The sequence below is a fragment of the Drosophila navojoa genome, chromosome 4 (genome assembly GCF_054131105.1).
Source record: "Drosophila navojoa isolate 15081-1374.11 chromosome 4, UAZ_NAV_1.0, whole genome shotgun sequence".
NCBI classification, from domain to species: domain Eukaryota; kingdom Metazoa; phylum Arthropoda; class Insecta; order Diptera; family Drosophilidae; genus Drosophila; species Drosophila navojoa.
This window is the reverse complement of record NC_142892.1, coordinates 9,980,590-10,006,785: the sequence shown is the minus strand read 5'-3', so window position 1 is coordinate 10,006,785 and position 26,196 is coordinate 9,980,590. Positions and strand designations below refer to the sequence as shown.

General features: G+C 46.0%; 1 protein-coding gene across 1 annotated transcript; it reads left to right on the top strand.

Moving 5' to 3' along the window:
- The first annotated feature begins 23,776 nt into the window (after window positions 1-23,776).
- LOC108651752 (protein phosphatase 1 regulatory subunit 36) lies at window positions 23,777-25,538 on the top strand. The gene has a single exon (XM_018101634.3). It carries the CDS (start codon window positions 23,924-23,926, stop codon window positions 25,355-25,357), a length of 1,434 nt encoding a protein of 477 aa, XP_017957123.1. The 5' UTR covers window positions 23,777-23,923; the 3' UTR covers window positions 25,358-25,538.
- The last annotated feature ends 658 nt before the right edge of the window (window positions 25,539-26,196 follow it).

The window sequence follows — 26,196 nt, the reverse complement described above, 5'->3', positions numbered from 1 at the left end:
CAGTTGCCAGTTGCCATTGCTGGTAGCTGTTGCTGTTGCCGAAAGGAAAGCAATTTTCCAGCAATATGTTCTACGTATTAGAATTTTGTTTACACTCGAAATGGAAAACATGTTGAGCAATGCAACTTGTAGATGAGAGAGAGAGTGTGTGTGTGTGTGTGTGTGTGTGTGTGTGTGTGTGTGTGTGTGTGTGTGTGTGTGTGTGTGTGTGTGTGTGTGTGTGTAAGTGTCTGTGTGTGTGTTTGTCGCTCATTTGTTTACTTTGAAATCGAGTTGTCAAACTGCTTTCGCCTTGAAGACTTCGACATTCACAAATGCATTCCCATACCATAAATATGCTGGCCAAAAAGTTCCAGCACAGCCCACAATTTCGCACCTAACGCATAGCCACGCCCCCACCCACCCGCTCGCCCACTGGCTGCAATATGGCCCTTCGGTCATATGCTAATTACTTTCGACAGCAGCTGTTGTAATAACTCAGCCATAAACTGCTCAATGTATACACTAAAAATTATGCATAATTATTTCAAAGCATTTTCATTAATTAGCCGACGATGTTGCTGTTGTTATAGTTGCTGTTGCTGTTGTTGCTGTTGCTGCTGCTTTGCAGTGTGTGCTCAATGTAGGTCGCTAGGTGGCGCCACCGCACAGATTTCGACAATTTAACACCTTCATTATTAATTGAAGATGGACTTAAAGCTTGCCCAACCACCTGCTCGCACCTCTGGCGCCTCTTATTATAGCGCGCAATTTACGCCAAGTTAAACAGGGTAAAAAATTTTACGTTTTTGCCAAAATAAAAAAAAAAATAGAAAACTTTTTGCGCTGAAAGCTTCGCCCACAACTTTTGGAATATTAATGATGATTTGCTGCCAACTCTGAGAGTGGAGCGAGAGAGACAGACAGAGAGAGAGAGAGCGGAAGAGATGCTCGGATTTCTATTTTACTAACAAGCCGGGAACAACAGCTAAGTGAAGCAGTTCACTGGAGTAACTGCAAAACTGATGAAGCTAATATTATATTGATAAAAAGAATGCATAATTCGACTCTGAAGCTAATGGGAAAACGAGAAGCTATACATAATCATATTCTATTATAAACTATTCCCCTTTTTTGGCTTTTAGCCCTTAAGACTCTGATGGACTCGGATGCATAATGTCCTTTTTGGAAGAGTATCATATTTAGAGTTTGCTTTAGCCCGATTGTTTTCTGTTATGTTTACGAGCTGCGTTGCTGTGGCCCGGGGAGAAGCGAGTGAGGCGAGTGAGCTGAGAAGTTTTCTCTTCATTTTTGGGCCATGGCTTATTAATGCAGTTGAAGGCACGACGATTGGCATTTGCCTTTTGGCTGCCGGCGCTCATATTTAGAGTTCAGCAGGGCAAACGAGGACTTGAGATTTATGCTGATATACTCGTCCACTTACATAGCATTCAAGAGCTCCTAATTGCCATAAAGGGCAGTTCTCTGAATGCCTCTAATTGTGTGGAAGCGAGAGAGAGAGAGATGGAGAAAGGGAGAGGGTGGATGAGGAAAGGTTGGAGGGAGCGAGAGTGGAACAAAGAACTTGTATAATTGATTGGGTGGCTCCTGGAATGATGAATGCCTCATTTGTTGCTCAGCTCCTCATAAACGGACTGTCATTTGTTACCTCAAATGATGCAGCTCGGACTTACACAGGGAATTGTTGCTGATGGAGCTGAAATTATTGGCTTACGAGTGAGTGAGAGAGAGAGGCAGGTATGGATTGTTATAGGTATGCAAGGCAATTAGAGCTTAGACTATTCAAATGAATATCGAATGGAGAGTTTGAGATTTTACCTGTGAAATGTCATTATAGAGGAATGCTTGACTTGGTCAGAGATGTCTAAGAGTAGAGCAGAGAGAGAGAGGGAAACAGAGAGAGATAGTTTATAGATATAGCTCAGGCTTGCATTAGTATTTAGATTATTTAGATGAATATAAAGCATTTTTTTCTTGACTATTAGAGAGGGAGAGAGATAGGGAAAGCGAGAGAGAGAGAGAAAGCGGAATACGCCATTTGCCTGCATCCTGTCGCAGTTTGGAGCTTTGAGCTCAACACTCATATGACAATGAATGGTGTCTGGAGAGCGCTGTGTGTGCGGACGCCTGAGAAGTGTGTCTGTGATTGCTGTTGAGTTGAGATGAGTTGACAGATGGCATCTAAAGCAGCAGTTGCGAGTGCAACAGCAGCAACAGCAACAGCAACAGCCAAAATCAAATTTCCAAACGCGCACTTTGAGAAATCAAATACAGCAACGGCCAAAAGCGAGTTGACAGGCGACGGCATGTGGACGGGGGGGCGGGGCTGAGACAGGGCCCCAAAGTATGAAGTATTTGCCAAAATACAGAAAAATTGGTATAGAATGAGGGAAAAAGATACGCTACGAAATGGGCACAATGCAGTCGCAAAAATGGAGTCGGCAGCAAGAAAAGCTACTGAATGGAATTTCCCTGCATTGTAACAGAAGCAGAAGAAGAAAAAGCAGAAGAAGAAGAAGAAGAAGCAACAGCCGTAGCAAAAGATGTAGAAGCAAAGGAGAATTTTCGATTTCGGGGCGAGCCAAGTGCCAGATGATTGAAGCAAGCTGCCTGTCGTACACTGACTCTGTTGTCTGGCTCCCTGTCTCTCTCTCTCTCCCTCTCTCTCTCTCTCTCCGTCACTCACTCACTCTATGGCCTACCCCCGGGAGGGCTGTGCGCTACCCGTAGCTGGCCAAAGGCAACTTACATGTTTGCTAACAAACAAATGCACACATCAGGAGCAGGAGTCGCGCCAGGAGACATACACACACACATACACACACACATACACACACACACACACACACACACACACACATGTACACATATACGCGCATTCAATATGTGCGCAAACAACGTTGGAAAGCAAAGCAAATAGAAAAATTTGCTGCAGCTCGAGAGGACGAAGGACAAACGTCGACGATGTTTGACATATTTGCTTTGACAGTTCCAAGTGCACATTTTAGCCACGTTGTTGGCGCTCCTTCAGCTTCTGCATCTTTTGCTGCCGCCGCCGCCGTCACTCCTCCCGCTCCCGCTCCTGCTCGTGCTCCTGCTACTGCTACGGCTGCTTATACTACATCCTTTTTGCCGTTTTGTGTGCGCCTTTTTCTGCATTGCAAATGCTTCATTCAGTCCTTATGTCCTCCGCCTCGCCTGATATGAAAATGGCCACTTAAATGGCCAGAGGGTAGCCCGCTCCGCAAGCATCCAGCCGGATTCGGAATCCCTGTGATGTCGTCTGATGTCTGTCGACTGCCTTCAGCATTTGCCTCTAATAAATATTAATGCAAATTAATCCAATTTAACTGGCGTCAAAATTGTAAAAGACCTTATGATATGTATGACGGTGCCGAGTCTGCATCGCCCTACCCCTACCCCCACTCCTTAAGCTGACTGCCGACTACATATATTGCAGTTGGTGGTTGGCTCTGTGCTAATTTGACAGATGTTGCAGGGTTGCTTTGTACCTCAACAACAACAACAACAACAACAACAACAACAACAACAACAACACCAATAGCAATAGCAACAACTGCTGGTTGCAAACAAATAAAGAGACAGGCCAGACACAACAAATACTCAGGGGATTGTCTTAATCAAATTTATGAAACGCTAATGAGCAAAGTCGTCAAGGAATGGGAACTTCAAATGCAATCGTAGCTCGCCAAGGCTAATCAATGCAGATGAAAGAGAGAGCCAAACAGAGAGAGAGAGAGGGAAGGAGAGTGAGAGCACTGTATAGATTATAGCCATATAATACCCCAAACAGGAGCTTAGCATTATTTGCAGCTCGGGGGTAGCTGTAATCTGTCATTGTATCAAAAAATGAAACGGCGAGGCCTTGGGGAAAATACTTGACAAGCAGCGAAACGAGTTTGAGAGCCATAAACAAAGAGATCTGTATATGAGAGCACCTCACCACACAATTGTGCAGCAGCTGAGCAAATGCTGCAACAGACTTTAATTAGCCAAGGCAACAGACAGAAATTTGAAACTAAGTGAAATCAAATAGATAGAGTTTCTAGTTAAAGCTCTTCATAAGGAGCGCCTGTGCATGCAAAGTAAGTTTTCCACTAAAACGTTTCGGTCCCTAGCACCATTAACAATAATACTTATCACGCTCCACACTCTGGCACGTTCTGCGACAAGTAGTGGCCCGAATCCTTCCTCGATGCGGCTCGAGGCTCGAGGCTTTCTTCCGGCTTCCAGCAAATGACAAACTTTGTGCGTTTCGCACTGTATTCGAATTTAACTCGTTAACAAACCATAAAGTGAAATTTATGTTTGCTACGTGTGAGTGTCACTACAACGACGAGGACGAGGAGGAGGACGATGAGGACGTGGACGATGAGGTTCCGCCCTGTAGAGTCGACCTGCAATCCGAGAGCTCAAACAGTTCAGTTGGCCTTTTTATTTAGAGGTTATCATTAAACTTGGCATCGCTGCGCATTTGGACTTTGAAGTTGTATCGTCGTCGGCAGCAGGAGCTGGCGTGTGCAGCAGGAGCTGGCGTGTAGCCGCATCCAATGCCATGGAAAACGAAAGCAACTCAGCCAGACGCCGGCTGACAGACTGCTCTCGCTGCTGCATTTGACGCTTTGACTACGTCATTGCACGTCTGTTAAAAGGGAGTATCCACACACACGCACACCCATACACACAGAGCTGTATGCATGACTATAACTGATATTTTACGTGCTCCAACTAAGCACACATGTAACTCACGCTCTACCCCCGCCCAGCTCTCCCTCTCTCTCTCTCTCTCAGTCTCTTTCTGTCTCTGTGTAATGATTCGGTATATGTTTTATGTCCTTGGGTAACATAAATTGAATTTCACAAAATTGTTGAAGCATAAAACCTGCTTCAAGTGAATTTAAGCCAGCTCATTCTTGTATTCCTGTATAAAATGATGCCCGTTTTTGTCAGTCATTCCCTACATACATAGTTGCTCCCTCTCAGCTTTACTAAATCTATTGAACAATTTACTCGACCACAGGCAGCAAGCAGCAAGCAGCAGCAGCAGCAGCAAATGTTGCCAGCTCACGCAGCATGCAACAACAAGCTAATTTATAAGGCGTTTTGTGTTTAGGCCATTGAGCTAACAAAAATTGGCGTCTAAGCCATGTGACTTGCTCGCCAGCCAGCTGGAGCCGTGCTCCTCTCCTCTGCCCCCCTCCCTCTCTCCTACATCTCACTATCTGTCTGTCTGTCTGTCTGTATGTGTGTGTGTGTGACTGTCTCTTCCGTGGCCCGCTTGGCGCATCCGCATCAGCATCCGCATTTGCCACAGAGCAGCGGCCGCCATTTGCCGTGGCAATCGCCGCTTCCGCATCAATGCGTCAATTTGATACGCTTCGGGGCGACGGTTGCATACAAAGTGATATGGCAGGATACACAGGACAAACACGCACACACATTCACACACACACGCAAAACTTTTGCTCTAGGCCAACACAAGAACAACAATAACAAAAAAATTGTTTGTCTTTTCATTTATTTTTATTTAATGTTTTTTGTTTAGTCACTTTACAAAAACCAAAATGTTTTTGCTTCTTGTCAATTAATAACAAATAGAAAAGCAAAAGCGAATGCTAGGGGGATTCACAGAGAGAGAGAGAGAGAGCTGCTAAAGTGATTTACTTATATACAAGCTGCTTGACCTTCTGCTGTCTCTTATATAAAGATATATGTGTATGTATATGTATTTGTATAATATATTAATTAAACCACTATTAAGTCTGCCTGACCCACTTAACTGAGTGGCCCAATCGTCATCACACGCTCATTACTCATACGCCGCATTGGGCAAACGCATACCTACGTACGTATACGTTATGTATACGTTACGTTCGCTCGTAACAAATGAGCTGAATGTCGAAAATCATGGCGCTGATTTAATTTGCTAGCTAAATAGAAGAAAGCAGCCGCAACAACAACAGCAGTAGCAGCAGGAAACTACAGCCAAGACGAGGACGAAGACGAAGACGTTAACCAGCTCAATATGTATGCAGGACCCGGCCACGCCCACCTCGCACGTCGCAACGTTTGCAAATTGTTGTCGAAGCAGCAGAAAGAAGACGACGAGAAAATAAAAGAGAGGGACAAGAAGAATGAGGCAAAGGCAAGGAAGGCAAGCAAATGAAGGGCGGTGTCGGTTTTAACGACAGGAAGTTGCTTCATCATGACGTCAACTACACTTCAAAGCGAAGGCATTTGAAAGCGAGCGCTCGAACTTGGGGCAGCTCCAAGGTCAGAGGCGGCGGGGGCGGACACGGTGGTGCAGGGGGTGGCGGCGTTACGCAGAGCGCGTAAGACTTGTGACTTGGCTGGTTTTGGCTGGCATTGCCATATGATGAAGAGAAGTGCATCTAATTGACACTTGAGTGCTCCGGCTCCAGCTCCGACTCCTGCCGCTGCCGCTGCTGCTGCTGCTACAGCTCAAGTGTGCTGCGAATCCTTTGCAACTGCCTGCCGAGGCACTTGCCACTGCCTCAAATTGTAATTGCCATTGGCCATTAAACGTTTCCGGGCTGAAGGAGGCCTGGCAGGAGAGGCGTGGAGAGGCTGGGCTGGGTTGACTCTACACTTGCGCACACACTTCAACTTTTATGGGCCACAATTTACGTGCGCTGCCACTTGGCAACAAAACAACAAAATGGCCATAAACAGATGCCCCCGCCCGACCCCAGGCCAGTTTCATAATTCATCAAATGACCAACGTTGTCAAAGGCAGCCGGAATCGGGGGCGTCTCAACGCGTCGCGTCGGGTCGAGTCTTGGGTCGAATCTTGGGCAGCGATGCAGGCAAGCAGAAAAGGGGCAACAAATGAGGTGAATAATTTTATAAGCAAATGAGCAGATTACAAACCGAAAATGGCACAAGACATTGACCACAATTTGACCCATCATATGCCTGCCAAACTATAGCCCAAGGACAACAACGGCAATCTCGTTGTTGTTGCCATTGTTGTTGCCTGTCGTTGTTTGCGCTTGTCAAACCAATAAATGTAAAATTTTCTTTAAGTACATATCAAAAAGGATCATAAAATAGACCAATAAATGTTGAATGCGAGAGACGAACAGGGATAGAGTGAGAGAGAGAGACAGAGAGAGAATGAGAGGTACTGGCAGTACACTATGTATGTATGTGTGGGTGTGTGCGTGTGTGGTGTGTGCGTGTGTGCTTGTTTGTCATTGGCATAAAAAGCAGTCATCAACCGCATTGAGTTTTATTGTGCAGTTTTCTGCTTGATGCCTACTTGTGATGGCCTATCCCACTCTACCTCTCTCTCCCTATCTGCCCCTACCTCTGCCTCTCTAGTTCTTCTATAGTAGAATAGAAGAGACATAAAATAAATAAATATATGCAAATGTGTGCGTGTGTGTGTGTGTGTGTGTGTGTTTGTGTGCCTTTGTATTGTTTGCATTGAATGCTTGAAGGTGCACGCGCTTCACTTATTTCATCTGTAAGCAGATGTGCGTGTGCGTGCGTGTGTGTGTGTGTGTGCGTGTGTGTGTGAGCTAGAACAACAATTGAAAATGCATATTAAGTAGATATCGACAATGGCAATGCCATAGACGCTATGAATTGTAAATAGCCCAACCCCTCAATTCAGCTGAACCTCGACCTTTGTAGAGCGCGAGCGAGCAGTCAAGCAGATGATGTGGAAACCCTTTAAAAATAGAGACTGCATTTATTAGCGGTGTCTCTAGCGTTTAGCAGATCATTATAGGGGCAACGGGTAAGCACATTGATGAATTGCCATAGATAGTTAAAGACAGAGAGAGAGAGAGAGAGAGAGAGAGAGAGAGAGAGAGAGAGAGAGAAAGTACTTCAAGCAGCTGTGGGTATTATTTACTTATTTATTTATTAGACAAAAAAAGAATTAATATGAAATTAAAAGGTAAGCACTGGCAACTGTGACTCTATGCAGCCCAGACTGTTTACAGTGCCTGCCAAACTGTGCTGCACTGAAATTCCTTTGTTAGTTGGTCCTTTGCCTGTCAGCCGGCAGTTAAACAGCCTCGCCTGGCCAACACGTGCCCTTCTTTATAATACATACATTAGCAGCTCGGTGGGCCCAACTGCTTAGCATTCATTTGGTCGCAGCCACGAGCCAGCCAGCCCGCTGTCCCGCCTGTCCTGTGCGCTGTCCTGTCCCGTGCTGGCAATCTTCGCCGGCTTCAGGCCAGCCTTATCGCTGGGCCATGCGACGCTTTTTAAGTAGCCGCCAATGCGTTAAATTGTATTTTGTTATTATCAGCGAAGGCGCTGCCGACTCTCGACTGTGCCTCCATATGACACTTTTTGCTGTGACGGTGTGAGGCGAGAGGAGGACAGGAGAGAGGAGAGGCGCTGCTCGGGGTGGATTCACATAAAAGGCGTTGAAAGCGTCGACACCTGCGCTCGATTGGGTAAGGCTGAATGCGAGCTCCTCAGGCCGATTTGCTGAGGTGTGCGATGTGAGTGTGAGTGTGTGTGTGTGCGTGTATTTATGTGTGTGTGTGTGTATGCTTGCGTGTATTGTGCAATTTATTTTAATGCCGCACGCTTCGGGCGTCGCTTTTAATGCCAAACGCGTCGAGCTAATTTTGTGGCATTTTTATGCCACCCCCGCCGCCTGCGGTGCCTGCCACGCCCATACGGAAGTTTCGCGTTGCGCCCAGCAGTCCCAGCTGTGCGATCATTTATTTTTGGACGATATTGCGCGGTAATTAGATTATAAAATATGCTATAAAATATGTATACCCTGAGTGTGTGTGTGTGTGTGTGTGTGTGTGTTGTTGTGTGTCGGTTGTTGTTATGCATTGTTATTTTTATTACACTAAAACATATGTAGCCACACTCGCACACACACATTAATATTGCATGCCTCTTACATTTAATGTCCTTTTCGGACTATGCGCATTTTATGTGGCGCATCCTTTTGGCCATTTTGTTGCCCAGCAAAAGTGTTTAAAAGCCATGTAAAAGGATCGCCTCAGCACTGCATCAGCCCGACCATTTACAAATTAAGCAAATCAAAGGCAAAGCTCAAATTAGCGCGAGGGCGGCTTGGGACAGTGGGCGTGGCAGAGGTCACATAGTGTAGCAGAGTTTTGCGCTAAAAGCGTCGCAAATGCATAAATAATGAGATGTTAGCGTTGTGCCCCTTCTATTTCATTTATTTGTGTAAAGCTGTTTCAAATACCCTGTAAACGGAGTGATTTGTAGGGGAATGTGAGCTGCAGATAATATGAGAGGAGTATGAAAGAGATGGAAAGAGATAGGTGAATAGAGAGTAGAGCGCAGAGAGAGTAGAGCGCAACAAGGAAAGAAAAAGATAGAGACAGAGAGAAAGAGAGGCATAGAGAGCGACAGAGAGAGAGAAAATCCAGTACAGGATATTGAGATAGATACAAAAGGAGAGCATAGGATGATGTATGTGAGGATATCAGGAATGCAATGAAAATACGTATAAATAAATACAATACATAGGTCGACTATAGAGAGAGAAGTTCTGTGTATAAGCAGCAGGAGTAGAGCATCCCATGAATATTGCATAGATAATAGGGATGTCTCTTTAGCTATAAAGCTTTTACGCTCTGTGTAGGTTAATTGAATTTACAGGGTATCAAGAAGTCATCTTAATCCACTTAGCCATAGGGACGGCCATCAGTCGGACATGTTGAATTGTGTGTTGTCTGTCAAGCGCTTTGATGTGTTTCTCTAACTGAAATGCCATTTGCTTTCGCCTTCTCCCACTCTCCCCCATTCTCTCTCTCTCACTCTGCCTCTCTCTTGCGCTGTACATTCACTGTCTGTCGAGCATCGCGCCTTATAATATGGTTATATTCATAAAATATGAACTCGCTCTCTGACAACTGGCAGACAGGAGACAGTTTCCTTTTTGGCTGGCCAACTGACTAATAGTAGCTTTGCAGCCCTGCCCTGTATTGAGGGGGGCGGGTGGGGCTGGAGCCGGCGGAATGCTGGTCGCCATTAGGGGTACTGGCTGCCGCAGCAACTGCGCTTTCGGGTGGCCACATAAGTGTTTGTGTGTGCGGCAAATTATATTTGTACATTAAGTTTTCGCAGCGACAGCCAAAGGCGAGACTCAGTATACGACGCCAGTTGACTTTGTTCCTTTCGCTTCCCTTCTGCGGCTGCTCTCCAGCAGCTCCAGCAGCCAGCATCCTTCGCGTACGCCACAAAAATTCCTAAGAGCTCATTAATTATTGAGATACTATAAACAAACTGAAGCTGGAGCTGGAGCTGGAGCTGAAGCCGGAGCTGAAGCGTTCGCTCGCACCGCAGCCAGCCAAACGAAGTCAAGCTCGTTTGCGGTTGCCTACAGCCCAGGCACATTTGCTTTTGCAACGCACCGCCGTCTGGGCCGCCTCCCTCAGTCCCCCGTCCATGTCCTGCGGCCCCCACTTGCCTCCATCGGCAGCTGCGCCCTGCCGAAAGTGGACAATTTTTGTCGCTTTAAGTAGCTCGAGCTCAACTCGGCAGCGTTTCATTTGATAGTCATCTTAATATATGCTTGATAAGATCTCTTATCTTACACATATGGCTTTTTCTTATCTCTTTTCCTGTAAGCTATTGCAGTGTATTAAGAGTTCGACTAGATTGCAGGAGAATAGTGCGCTGTCTCGTGCCTCCCTTGGCCTACGGCCTCTTTACAGCACTTGCTTTCATTTCATTCTGGTCGCTGCTTTTACTTCATTTTGCTCACCACAAACGCACTCACAATACACACTCACACACACTCACACCCACACTCCCTCACACACACACACGACATACACAACACGCGCCTCTTGCCTTATTCATAATTTATGCCAGCAGCACATTGGGGCGCCCATCCGCAGCACCGGAAATGCCACCATATTTGTGTGTCTGCATGTGTGTGAGTGTGTGTATGCGGAGGCATTCCTTTGGGCATCGACTGGAGCCGGGGCAGGGGCCAGGGCCACGACAACGCGTGACAATAAGAGGCCACGGCTGACACTTGAACTGCGCTCTTATTGTCATTTATTGTTGTTGTTGTTGTTGCTGTTGTTGTTGTTGTTGCTATTGTTGCTGCTGCCTGTTGTTGTTGTTGTTGTTGTTGGGGTAAACCCAACCCCAATTTGCACGCTCTTTTCCATAAATGCAACCCGCTGCGCTTGGGTCTGGGCTGTTCCTTTTATGGGATTGCCAATGGATGTGGATGTGGATGTGACTGTAGATGTGGGTGTGGGTGTGCGTGTGTGGGTGTGTGTGTGCGTGCAGAGAGTATTCATTCTTAAATTGTTTGGCCAACGGTGCTAAATTGCACACAAATACACTCACACACACTCACACGCACACTCACTCACACTCACGCATGACAATGAAGGGTAGGCGTTTTCAGGGGGTGGAGGAGGCAAGCATTAGTTATAATATTTGACCCATGCACTGCAATTAACGTCTCATAGAAAATACAGCATTAGAGCCGAGTGTATAATTGTTATTGGACTGGGGGGCAGGGCAGGTGGCCAAGGACTGAGGGTGTGCCAAACAGCTTAGTTGACAATGCAAACATATACATATATATATATACACATACATAATTATATATATAAATTAGTATTTCCCTCTATTTGTCAGTCTGTTTTTGCTGCTCTAATTCATATTTTCCTTAGTGTTTTATTAATTATTTCTCTTTATATTATTAAAGTGTTTATCAATTACAATTAAGATTCTTCATAATTAATTTGCAAGCTTCCATTAACTCTTTCCATTTATTTGTGTATTTATTTGAAGACTCTATTGAAAATATTTACTTGTTAGTCTAGTCTAGTTTGCTTTTAAATAAATAAATAAAATTAATTTGAATTAAATAATAATTTGTTGTTTATCTTGATGTTGAGCCTCCTTTTAAATAATTAAATAAAATTAAATCTATGCAATGATAAATAAAAATATAGAGATATATAATACAAATAAAGTAAAATAAATAAATAAATTCGAATTTAAGCTAAAGAAAATCATTAAAGAGTAAACAAACATAATAAAATAAATAAAGTAAATTTAAGTAAAGGAAATAAATATTGTGAAAAAGTAAATCCCAAGTCCTGTCTTCATAACTTTCCCTTTCAGACAACCCTCAATCAATACCAAATCAAAACTTAGCTTTAGCCCTAACGAGGCTCTCTTTATACGAATTTCGAGCTGTTAACCTTCAGTTGAGGCTTTCTAGTTTCTACCAAAAACAGCAATTGAATCGCAACAGCAGCAACAACAACAGCAACAACAACTGCAACAACACCTCAAATACCGTTGCTTGCCTCATAGCTCAATTTTCATTTGGCCAGCCTCTGCTTCTTCTTCATAGTGCCGTTGCTTTTCTTTTTTTGAAGTGTTAGCTTTTTGGTTCTGCTTTGTGCCATAGAAATCGCCAATCGATTTCACTTCTTTGGCGCTTTCATTACAGTCGCCTTCTCCGGCCGCCATCCAATTTCCATTCAGCTGGCCAGTCAACCCGTCCTCCACGTCCTCCACGCTCCCATGACTCGCGTGGCTCTGGTGTTTTGGGCTGTGAACACTTTTGGGCATGTGATTTGCTCGTCTCGGCGCTGGCTGCAGCAGTTTTGTGATTTGTGTGCCTGTCCGACTGCTGCCACCTACAGGGCTTGAATCACAGCGGCCGGCCGCCCGCCTACCCTTTCTCCTGCCAGGCTGGGATTTTGTAGGTCAAACGCAGAGTTTTTCTTTCTTTTCGGCTCGGGTTGGCTCAGCGGCGAGCGCACGCAGATGCGTCACTGGGGCGCCCGTTGCTGGATATGTGATTGTGACAGGGGGCGTGCCGGCTGCCACGCCTACCACAGTTGTCCTGCCAAATGCATTGCACTCCTCACCCTCCCTCTCTCACTCTCTCTCCCTCTGTGTGCGCTGCATGCAAACGTCTCGTACAATAAATTCGCATGCGTTTTCCCAAAAACTAAAAATTCGTGCTTGGCCACTTGTTCGGTGGGCACAACGCGGCGAGGTGGCCGGCGGCAATGGGGCGTGGCAGCCTATGGGGCACGGCATGACGCCCGAAATCGCTTTGGGCGTCGCTGCCACCGCACACAGTGCATATTTGATTTTATCTGTTAACTCTTTTAGCCACAAATCTACACAACAACTTCCAATGCGAATCGTTGTTTGGTTTCGCTCGCAGCTCCACTGCATTTGACAGCAGCAGCGCAGCGCCCTCCCCAGCTGCCCTGCCCTGCCCTGCCCTGCCTCTACGTGCGCTGACGTTTGCATGGATGCCAATGTCGCTGCCGAATGTCCAACGCCCGAGTCAGGACTAGGCCTAGTTTTATTCCTGATTTTGGCATAAATGCATGCATAGCGAGGCCGTGCTCTATCGCAGCTCCCTCACTCACTCTCCCTCTCTCACCCTCTCTCTTTCTCTCACACTGGTATTACTGATGCGGCTGTTGTTGTTGTCAACCTACCCAATTTGTTTTATGGCCCACTGACACACACACACACACTCTCACTCGTTTTGGCTAGAAAAAACGAAACCATCTCGACTTTGTCTTTGCCTAGAGTTAAGCATGCTTACGATGTCTATATAAATTACATAAATGAATGTTTTGTATAATATTAAATCTCATATTCGATTAAGATATTTTAACCTATTCAACAATATGAAAGTTTAAACAAAAATGTTCATAGGGAAAATAATAATTTATATGAATTTTATATTTATTTGCTTATATCTTAAGTACAATAAATCTCCTCGGTATAAATATCATATATTAAAAAATATATTTTTGTTTATACTTTTAAATATATTATCAAACTATATCGCTATCAAAATAATCCCCTTTCGAAATGCAAAGCCAAGTCCTCAACCTCTCTCCTTTCCTATAAATAAGTGCCGCAGCCAGCTTAACAATTCTCTCCAACCAAGCAGTGCTGCCAGATCGTTGAAATGCGAATGTATACAATAAATATTTACTACAAATTGAAAAGATGAAGCAATTAAAATAGAGTATTGCCAATTCACTATAACTTCCAGGCCAATAGTTTCTCTCTCTCTCTCTCTCTCTCTCTCTCTTCCTCCCTCAGTCTCTCTGTCTAGGCTAATTTTTTTTGAGGCCACATCAAAATTTATTGTTTATTGCGCGTTGTGCAATTCATAGTTTTGTCAGAGTTTCGGCTCGCTGCAGAGTTGGATGCGAGATTTGTGTGCAAAGGCCCGCATTGGATGTGGTTCATCAGGCTTATAGCATTGCTCTCGATTTTCAGGTAAATTATTTAAGACTCGAGCTACCCTGCTCATATGCATATATACTAAATAAGTAGTGTATACATATACGAATAGGGGGTGCATTTGTCCTGTGACATGGCACTGGCATCCCTTTGCCTTGTCTGTCCTCTGCTGTCATTCGAGTGCAAATATTTTAGACAAACAGCTAAGCTGGAAAAGAATACGCTGTGAGGCTGGCAAAGAGTCCGAGCAGCAAGTCAATGCAAAGCAAAGTAAAACATAAACAAAACAACAATAAAAAGACACACACACGCAGAGAGAGAGCCACCCACGCACACACACATGCAATGAGCTGGTTTGGCATTTATCTCTATCATGTTACAAATTGCTCAAGTGCGCCAAGATATTGGAACAACAGCAACAAACAGGCAAACGACTTTGACTTGGTCCACGTTTGGCTTGTCTTTGACCACATTGCAGAAGCCGAAGCAGAAGCAGAAGCTGAAGCAAAGGCAAAGCCAGCAGCGGCGGCAGCAGACAAACCCACCCAACTCTTATGCTCTGTGTGCCCATGCCCCACAAATCATTCAAGTGTGCGTCCTGTGAATGTCCTGCCTGGGTAAGTGTGTGTGTTTGTGTGTGTGTTTGTGTGTGTAGACAAAAGTTTTCCAAAGACAAATAAAACTGTTAAGTGAACTCTTCAGTTTGTTGCTGGCTAACGTCCTGACAGGGCTGACTGTCAGGCTACCCCCGGCACCCCTCTCGACCCCTTGTTGTGTGAGGGCAATGGGGTTGTAAATACTATCGAAATTTGTAAATATGCATGAAATACGGGCATGTTTAGCATTTGCAAACATTTTCTAAGCTTTCAGCCTCGACCCACACCCACACCCACACGCACACACACGCACACACAGACAGTCGCACAGATCCGCAGGCCAAGCGTGTAACACACTCTTGTGGATACTTCAATTTCGTCAGGTGGCAACGCTGGAAACAACAAGCAAAGCCGCTGGGAATTCAAATAGCCCTATTTATAAGCATTTTAGTATTCGAATCGAATGTGTTGCTAAATGCTGATTAAACATATTTATTTATATAAACATAAACTTTAGACTTACCTCAAAGATGAGCTTTATTAATGTCCATTGCATATTCTGTTTTAGTTAGTGTATAAACAGTTCGTTTCATGTGGCTCATAAATTTGTGCTGTCTGTTGCCTTGGCTTGGTTTAGCTTGGCTTGGCTTGGCTTGGCTTGTGAGAGTTACTCCAGGTGCGGAAATAGACTCTCCCTTGACCTGTCTTCCGCTTGGTGCTTGGCTCTCTCTCTCTCTCTCTCTCTCGCTTCCGTTTGCTATGACAATGTCCGTATTGTAGTTGAGTCAATATATTATACATTGTCGTTTCTCTGTCTCTCATTGGGGAGAAGGACGGGACTGGAGCTGGGGCTGGGACTGGGACTGCTAACTGGTGGCATCTAAACAAGCGTTTAGAGCTTTGTTAGCAGTTTTTCAAGTGAGCAAAGATTGAGAGATACTGACTGAGAGTGCGAGTGGGAGAGAGAGAGAGCGAGAGGGTGAGGGAAAAAAGTGCACAAGTAGCACAAAATGTCAATGTAAATAAATAAATTTTTGAAATGTACATTTCTCGCTATCTTTGTGACTATCTTTGTGCGTGTGTGTGTGTGTGTGTGTGTGTGTGCGCGCCACGCCCCTACCTCTGCCTTCGCAGCTGCCTCCCTGTTGGTTGTATAAACGTATCTCGATATCTACATACGAGTCTACGGCTGCTCTCGCTGCTGCTATTTCAGTCTGTTTTTGTTTTGCATGTGCTGTTACTACATTTCCACCTTAACTCACCCGCTCCCTCGCCCTGCAGCTGCCTCGCCCCCGCTTACTCAGCCACACACATTTACAGATAGCTACACATGTTCAGGTTGGCAAACACATGGCGTATACGTAACGTTGTACCGTGGGAAATTGTTCTTGTTATTGTTGTTATTATTGCTGTTATTTGTTATTTGTTATTGTTGCTTCTGCTGTTGCTGTTGCTGTTGGCTTTTCACTGCTGTTTGCTGGGGCAGTGGGGTAAAGTCGTTCATTTTAGGCTTTTGTCATAAATTTCTCTCCCACTCTCTCTCTCTATCTCTGTTTCTCTCTCGCTCTCTCTTTCAGATTTCCTTTGTTGTCATAATTCAAATTGGCAAAAACCCCTCGCAAGGGTTATTTAGACATGTTTGCATTTGACAATGGCTTAATCCTTACAAAACACTTTCAGCAACAATTCTTTAATTGAAATATATTAGAATATATAACAGACTCCTGGATGGCTTACACTTTTGTGCAAATACTTTTGAGCCTTTGGTGCATTGCTTTATTGGCTCTGACATTACAATTAGCACGCCCAAATTGGCCATGGCCATGGACTCGAGGCAACAACGAGCTTAGTCTAACTCAAACTCCGTCTGGCTTCACTTCAGTTGCTAGAATGAATGGCTAAGCCCTTTCACTGGAAACTCTTTTAGCTACCTCTTTGGCCTGGCATTTGACATCAGACCTGTGGCTTTTTGGCTTACTTTTGGCAAAGTATCAACAGTTGAGCCAAGGGTATATAAAAGTAGCAGGAAGATTGAATGAATCCATTCTTCTGCTACCACATGATCGTTGCTTGAGCAGAGTGGGTCAATTCTCCAAGTCTCGTTCAACTTTTCTAATACCATAAACGCCTAACGATGATTTGATTGAAGCACAAGCAGCTTGGTTTATAATCATGCACAGCTCCCTCCCAACAGGCGAACATAATCAACGTTAGCGAGCTGCAGCAGTTTGTGAGGAAATCGGATTTCAGGTCCTTCGATTGGAATTTGCAGCATGTGGCAATTGGTTTGCTGCGGCATTTGCCACGGCCGCTGCCTCTGCACGCATTGACCCGGCCTCAGGCTCTTTGCGAGCTGTTCAGCTGCCCAACCACCGCGTGACGAGCAATTTGCACAATCGACGCATTCGCCTGCTGCTGCCCATGATATGGCGCCCAGCAGGCAGCTCAAACTGAACCCTAAGCGCCAGCACTGATCTGCGCCTTGGCGTCGATGTGGCCCTGAATGCATGCCACACGCTGCCAGTCGAGCGTCAGAGCTGGCAGCTTGCTAGGGACTACAATTACCTAATTAGCAATTGGCATTGCCTGGAGATTACTGTGCGTATGAGCATTGTGGTTGGACTATGTGTGTACGTGAATGAGGTGAAGTGAGCATGTGAAATTGAAGGGAAGTGTCTGAGGAGTTGAAGTAATAGAATGCAATTTGTATATGTTAATTAAAATAAGATAAAATCCATTTAAATGTCTTTTACACATTTTATAACATTCACAGTGGCTTTTCAACTGGCATTGACAGTTGAACGAGCATTGTGCACAATGAGTTGCTTAGCATTGCTTCTCTTCGCTCGCTTGTAGCGCCATCTACTGTCACTTACCCAAGACACAAACATATGCAAAGAGCGCTGATCTAGCAGCATTTCAAAGTATGCTACATTTTTATTTGCTTCTGTGTTGCTCTCGAAAGTATGCAATATTCTTTGTTGTTATATTTGGTAGCACTTCAAATGAATTTTAAGACAATTTCCAATGTTTTAGTTAATTTTAAATTATTCGAATTTTAGCTGTTTAATTAGTATTTATGCAATATTGGCTATATTCTGCTGCCCGAGCAGCCGCTGCAGCAGCTGTTTGATCGAACATGATGCAGCACTTTGTGGGCCGGCCACTTGTTCAGGGCTCTGGCGGCTGGGCGCGGCTGGCTGGGCTACCGTTTTGTATAGGTATTTTAGTTATCGACTCGCTGGCAGCTGCCTCCGCCTTGGCTTGTTAACGAGCGACACACGCAGCAAAAATCATCAACTGTTTTGAAATTGATGCTATCAGAGTGAAATGATAATTATCAAAAGACAAATGGTACGGTGCTGGCTGGATGGCTGAATGGCTGCCCATGGCTGGCTCGTTGGCTACCTCTCTGCCTGCTTGGGTGCCTGTTGTGTTTTGCTGGTGCGGCGCTTCTTCATCGGCTTCGAATCCGTTTAGAAATGCAACACTCAGCGGCAGTCCGACCGTCCGCTGGCAGATAGCAGCCACAGATAGAGGCGGTGGCAGCTACGAGTCGGAGTTACCCGCACCGCTTTTGCTTGGAGGAATCCATCAACATGTGTACATATTTCAAATCCAATTTATGTACTTGCATAGCCGAAACGCAATTACTTCGCAGTTAACGCCCAGCCGCAGCAAGAGCCTCGACCGCAGTCGAGATGCCACGAGATGCGTTGCAAATCTCCGCACGGAGTCGCCGTCGCTGCTGAGGCTGCTGCGGCGGCTGCTGCTGCCGAATGGCAACTGCCGCCGGTTTGTGTTACCAACTCGTTGCCTTGTAACCGATCCTTCGCCTATAAATTGCAACCAATACACACGCCGGCCCATACCCGCGGCTGCTTGTTATACACTTTGGCTGCTGCGAGTGCCAGAGGAGTTTGCGCTAAGTCAAGCAATTTGAGAGGCAGCGAATAGGAGAAGACCTAAGACAATTCTCAGTTTGGCTATGATATCTTAAGAAAATAAAATGAAAAATATATCTATTATTTAAAAATGCATTTTAAATACAAATATGATATTGATATGATCATCTCACAAACTTAGTTTAGTTTCTTTCTCTTTTTTAGTTTTTCCTGCTTTACAGTAAAATGTCTAGAGTTACCAGCTTGACTAAGTCAAGTTGTCATATCAATATGATAATAATATGATATCTCATACGATATTCATTATGCATTCGCTTAACTTTCCATACCTCATAATGAACTCATAACGAAATGTTAATCAACTTTTGCCTGCGAGTAAATTAGAGCTCAACTATGATCTCTTGCAGACGCATCGCATATCACTTCCTCTAGAGCATTGAGAATTCGTTATCTGTAAGTCCGGGCATCCTCTCGTGGCCGTTGCATGTTGTTTGCGTTGAATTCGCGTTCTCTCCCGCTTGAATTTGGCTTGCATGATGACCATCATGCCAAGAAGTTAACAAGTTTGCGCCGTCGCCACCAATGGGAGAAAGGCCGTCGACGTCGACGACTACGACGACAACGACGACAACGATGATGATGATGACGAGGCCTTCGAGGCTGTGAGGCTTTGGGTCTCTGACGACCGCTTAAAAAGAGCTGTGTAAATTTTAATGGCTGCAGTTGCATCCGCAGCAGCAGCAACAGTCGCAGTCGCAGCAGCATCCATACACACACACATGCCCCATTCCAAGACGAACGTCAGTCGTCAGGCAGGCAGCTTTCAACAGGTAAAGTCTGGAGAGGCAGGCACGGCTCGTTGTGCTTGGTTGGGCCGTGCGTAGGGCGCCTTCAGCTGGCTGCGCTGCCTCAGCTGACGTCGCAACGTCGCTGCGTAATTGTTGGCCACTGTTTTAGCTTGTTGTCGATAATTAGCGCTTATTACCCCGCGCTCCGCTGGCCGCGTGTTGCCTGCCAGCCAGCCAGCCTGCCTGCCTGCCTGCCTGCCTGGTTATTATTTATTATGAGCTTGTTGTTTTTCATCATAGCTCATTGCCCATGCCCATGCAAAGGAAACATGCCGTGCCCCGCTCAGCACCTTCACCCCTTTGCGCCACAGACCAACGCATTTTCCATAATTATTTCGAGAGTTGTTTGGGGTGAAGACGCGAGCGCGCGCGCGCCTGCGCAAAGCAATACAGAGAGAGAGTGTGTGAGGGAGAGAGCAGAGAGTGAGGGGAGTGAGGGAAGAGCTCAAGTGGTTGCGCGGCATAAACGCTGCTCTTTAGCCAAGACACACACCCCCCAGAAGATCGGCATTCACTTGTTGCTGTCGCAGTCGCAGTTGGCGTCGCAGTCGCTGTTGCTGTTGCTGTTGTTGTTGCTGACTTGGCACGAAGCGTAATATAATATAAATATAAACAGGGAGCAGTTAGTTTTCAATTTTTTTTCTTCTGCTTTACACTTGCTGCAAATGGTTGCATGCGGCGTGGGGCATGCGGCGTGGGGCATGGGGCACGGTGCGTTCAGCTTGTGCCCCGCAGTTGTTTGAGCATTGCAGGCCGTTAAGGATGCCAGCGTCAGCGTCAGGGAGAATGTGAGAATGCCTGCCTGGCTGCCTGCCTGCCTGGAAGCTTCAAGTCATGGCACAAGGGATATATTATAGTAATTACAAAATTAAGCCGAACATCTCGCTCTCTCACTCTAGCCCTCTCTCTCTCTCTCTCTCTCTCTCTCTCTGTCGGCGTGCAGCGTTACATCGCTTGACTATGTGGCAAAATCTGATTGCGAGCGATAAGAGACAAGATGCAAACTCGGACCAGATTGTGAACTTGCGCGTGGATTATCTCTGAGCTCCATCTGCCTAGGACACGCAAAACATAATCAAAGAGACCTGAATCAGCTAAAACTAAAGGTACTCCAAGTGTTAAGCTTTCTTTGAAATGCAGATCTTCTCATGCGGCTCTCTGCCTCATTCAAGTTGCCTGAACACAATGCACTTTTAATGAGATAATAAGTTCTGGAATTCGTCTCGAATCAGAGCCTCTTCTTCTGCCTCTGCCGCTTCTGCTCTGAGGTCAAATAACATTATCAACAGCAAAGCCTGAGAATCGGGAACGCTGCTCAGCAATATCGTTGCGCTGGCAACCGCAATTCGGTGGCTGCTTATCCTTCAAGGCTGTTAAAACAATTTACACCAGCTCGAGTCAAAGTCAGTTAGGCTAAGGCGAAGGCCAGAGGCAGACAGAAAGAGAGAGAGAGAGAGAGACAGCGTGAGGTGGGTAACAATCGAATTTCGCATAACTTTGCGTTGTGGCTACGTCTGATCGTTAAGAGCATTTTGTGTTGCCCTTTTCTGTCCATCTGTCTGTCCGTCCGCCTGTCTGTCCGTCTGTCGTATGCAAGCAACGGCAGCAACTTAATCGACATCGTTTTCACATTGTCAATTGTCTGCAGCACTCTGCATGTCCATGTCCTCCACAACCTTCACCCATCAACAGCAACCAACAGCAGCGGCAGCAGCAGCAGCCGCATCCACAGCAGCAGCCAGCAACAAACAAAAGCCAAGTCACATCATCAAAAAAGACGAGAAGAAAAAGCTTCAACTTTAGCAGCAGCCGCAACAGCAACAGCAACAGGCAGCAGCAGCAGCAGCAGGCTTCAGCTACAGCTTTAGTTTTAGCCTCAGTCTTCTGCTGTCTGTTCGCTGGGCTCTCAACTTCCTGTCAAAGTTCAACAAACCGCCCAGTCAAAAGCAACCCATCCCTAGCCCTCGTCCAATCCCTCTGCCTATCTGCATCCCTATACCTCCGTCCAGCTTCCTTTGCTCTGCTTAACCATGCGCTATAATTGCAGATTGCAGTGGAAAAAGGCGAGCAGCAACAGCAACAGCAACAGACGCAACAGCAACTGTTGCTGCTGCCTACGTTTCGTTAATATTTTTGCAAATTTTTTTAACCTCCACTTTGCAGCTCGTCGTTGTTGTTTGTGTTGTTGTTGCTCCTGGCACACCAAAATAAAAAAAAAAGAAAACGTAGCCAACGATCAACAAAAATCTCAGCTCAAGTCTTGCTGGCTCTTCCTCTCTCTCACTCTCTCTCTCTCACTCACAATAACAAAGCAAAGCAAAGTTGGCATGCATAAACCAGTTTACATGCAACTCCTGCTCCTACTCCTACTCCTGCTGCTGCTCCTGTTGCTGCTCCTCATATGGTGCTGTTGCTGCTGCTGCTGCTGCTGCCTGTGATCGATTGCTGTTTGAGCATGCAAATGTGTAAAGACGCCTCCACCGCCGAGGTTGCAAGTCGCATGTTGCAAGTCCGAAACCGGCTAACTGGCTGCGGCCCCGAAACGTGTCCGATTGCAGCAGCGGCAGCAACAGCTTTTTGGCTCTTTTACTGCTATGTCTGTCCGCCCCTCGCGCCCTCGCGCTGTCTGCGCAGCGACAAACTGGCGAAATATATTTGTAAGTTTGTGTTTTGAAATATGTTGCTGACGATCGCCTGGCATTGATTTCCAGAGCCAACGCCTGACACACGCCCGCACGCCACCCTCGGCTCGGGCCAACCAGCACCCTCCCCCTCCCCCTCCACCTGACCCGGCCCTGGTGCAAACTCTAGTGTTGCCCGGTCGTGAGATGCTTGCCGCTGATTTTTGATGAATTTATTAAGATTTTTGTTGTAGCTGGCCTTTTGCTGTTTGTTGCATTTTGCATTTGGCTTTTCGGCTGTTGTGGCTCATCGCTGCAGTGGAGATTCCAAACATGTTAAAGGAAAACTCTAATGAGTTTCGAGAAGCGAAAAGTCAAAGAATTTTCGACTATGCCTCGGTCGGGCCATCAACGCCTTTACGCTTGAGCTATGATTAGTGTCAGTGTTTGGGTCAACCACAGTTGGGATTGATATATGGCCCGCAGTGACCGCGAGCACAGACCACACAATTTCGGCCATCCAACTACCTGGTTGGCCAAGGATGCATCCAAATTTCCAAGCAATTGGCCGTGTCGAACACAAAATGAAAAGGGCACCTCAGTCGGGCGTCTTTGGCTAGGCAAGGGTCCTGCGGAGCGTTTCGAAACACGTCGCAGAGCCCAGCACGCCAGCTGTTGTCCCGTTGTCCTTTATCCTTGTTGTTGTTTTTTTTTTTTTGGGCCCAGTTTGTTTAGCCAGCACACGGCGGAGCAAAGTAATTTCGATTGTGCACTTCGATTCCGTTCTACCTAGGCCTCACTGTAACTCATTTTCTTACCTTTCGATCTGTCTACCTTTTCTCTGCGTATGCCTTGTACCATTGACAGCTGCTGCTGCTGCTGCTTCTGCTGCTTTGGCTGCGAGTCCTTTTGGGCATATTCGTTGTGCCTGGCGGGCAGTTTTGTCTTCTCGTTTCCTTAGCCTTAGTTTCCCTTTTGCCCTTTTGTTACGCAAAACATTTGTTTACCCAAAACACAGACGGAAAATTGGAAAATTGTGCGCACAATTGCTGGCTTAGCGTTTTCCTCTTCTATCCAATGTTTTTGTCCATTTCTGATTTATTTTGATCGATCGTTTTCTCTTTGGCTTAGCTCCGTAAGACTCTCTCTCTCCTCCCTCTCTTTCATTCACATTCTCGACCTTCCCTTTTCTTCGCCTGTTTATTTATAGTCTTAATTTTGGTCGCTTTCCATTCATTGAGTATACCCCACAAATAGTTCCTGAAATTGCACATGTCCACACACCATTTGTGTGAGCATTTTGGCAAGGCTGATTGCCCCGAGGCCCGGGAGTTCTCGGTTCTCACGACTTGCCAGGTGGGCTGACAGCATCCAATTCAACTACTGTGGCCACTTGGCAGTGTGTCTCAGGAGCACCCAGCACTCAGTTGAAGCAGCTGTCCGCAGCACAGCTTACACTAAGCAGAGTAGAGATTCCTAGTAGGCCTGGCGGACCTGGCACTGCCTAGGCAGTGGGAAAGTTCAATGGCAGACCTCAGTCACACCTTATACTTACGATCGGACAGGGATACATATAAAATACTTATACTCGAAACAAAACATTTACTCATTTACAGTATTTTTATAAAAACACTTTATACCTTTAGTTTCTACTTTTATACTTTTACCGACTAGATTGATTGCATATTGGCACGATGAAACGCGTTCACGTGGGCACTACCGCACCGAAGTACCACAGCGGCAAATGGACCTGGGATGAGAGCAGTGAGAGGCTGCGCTTTCATCCCTACTCGGATTTGGAGGATGCTAATGAACGTTTCATCATGACGAATGGCTTCAAGTTCCTGCGCACCATCAACCAGGAGGAGGAGCTGATCTACCGTCAGGTGTTCGCGCGGCCCGAAAACACCTTCGACGGCGACGTTGTGGTGATCAACGATGTGCGCGACCTGGTGCTCTTCATGATGCCCAAGGAGTTCCTGTCGATCAAGTTCGTGGACTTTATGCACAGGCCGGCCGTGCACCGGCTCCTGCATGCGCTCATCATCTACTTTGAGTACTTTCTGCGCCTGGTCGAGTTCATTCTGATACGGCGCGACGAGCTATCGGGCGACATGGCGCAGGTGCAGAGCGAGCAGACGAACGAGGTGAAGCGCATATTCGCGTCCCATCTGAGCCACTTTCGCATGCTGGTGGCCCGGAACTACAGCGTCATCATAAAGGGCGAGGGCGACATGCAGGAGTTCTACCACACCAAGGAGGTGGTTAACATTTCGTCCACGATCAAGGATCAGGCATTTCACGAACAGTTCCTGGCGGTCGCCACTCAGATCATTTGGATAACCATGCACCGCCGCGCCTATTTCATCATCGAGATGGAAATGAATCGGCTCTTTCGCTCCGAGCACTTTCTCATGAACAACGTGCACTATCTGAACTTTACGACCGTCGAGCGGTCGTTGCTCTATGGCCGCAACAACAAGATCTTCAACTGCCGCGTCCAGAACTCGCCGATGATTCAGGAGCTGAAGCACGTGGCCGACGAGGATATGCCCATTCTGTGGATAGGCGAGCGCCAGTATCGCGGAACCGATCTGCGCATAGCGCAGGTCGAGTTGGAGTATCTGATACCGGGCTCCCAGCTGAATCTGGTGGACATTTCGCACGGTATTCTCGGCCACCCGAAGTTTCTGTACGACACGATTCTCTCGCTGGACTGGCCGTCGGTGCGCTTTGCCAACTTCTCGAAGCAGTACGATCCCTACAATCTGTTACGGCAGCCGGGCCTGCAGCTGCCCAGCATCGACGAGATGCAAGTGCGTCGGATGGCCAAGCAGTACGATCACTTCTACAGGGTGTTCCGCATCTACGAGTCCTGCAGCAAGAAAATGCTCAACAATTGGTTCAATCGCGACAAGATTGTCCAGTACTACAGCAGCGGCGGCATTCTCAAGAACGTCTTCATGCGCGGCGAGGAGCAGCTGGTCACGGAGGAGGACCGCTCGGACATCAAAAAGATTGTGGCCAACTACTTCGATGTCATGCTCAAGCTGCGCAAGCAGAAGGCCACAACCATAATGACATCCGATACTGGCCACAGGAAGAAGACGGCAGAGTTCTTCTGCTAGTTGCGCAAGAGCAGTTGGATTGAATGGGATTAGTTATTCGATAAAGTGCAAGCTGATGGGATTTCCAGTTTCTTTAAGCAATTTCCAACTGATGATCGATTCATAGCTCCATACTTTTATATCAAACTATTTACATTCATATCTTTGAACAATCAATAAAACACACACGAAACTAAGGGAGGCTGACGTTTCTTTATTTATTTTTATTTTATTTATAAATTATGATTTATTTTTTTAAGAAGAACTGGCTTAAATATTTAAAATAAAAATGTGATATAAATAACTTATATTAAATATATATACTTCTACAGCTAATTGTCATTCTGAGAATATACATTAGAATATCATGAGTAGACCTTTGATTAAGCTAAAAGTCATTCTCATTAGGAGCCCATACATGAAAAACTGCTGAGTCGTACGATAAAAAAAGAAAAAAGCCCCAAATCGATTCAGATTTTTGCATTCTTGTGCTCAAAAACGAATCAACTTCATGCGCTCTTAAGCAACTGCTTGAGTCTCTTCAAAATATTATAATATGTCCTTATGGGGACGTGATCTAGCATAAAGTTGCCCAGGCTAAATGCTTTTGAGGGACTCTAAGGAGTTGGCCATGACAGCTGCAGAAGGCAGAAGGCTCAGCAGCAGCCGCAGCAGCAGCATCATCAGTGCGATTCTCCAAATCATAAAAAATAACGAGCTGAGCTCTCAATCAATCAGCAGCTGGCTAAACCAATTGTATTGACTAGAGGAAAACCAGCTACGCAGCCTCAAGTTCCAATCGCATTTAAATTATTGAATGCCAAATGCATTAGGCGGCTTAGCGCCCCTCGGGCCCCGTT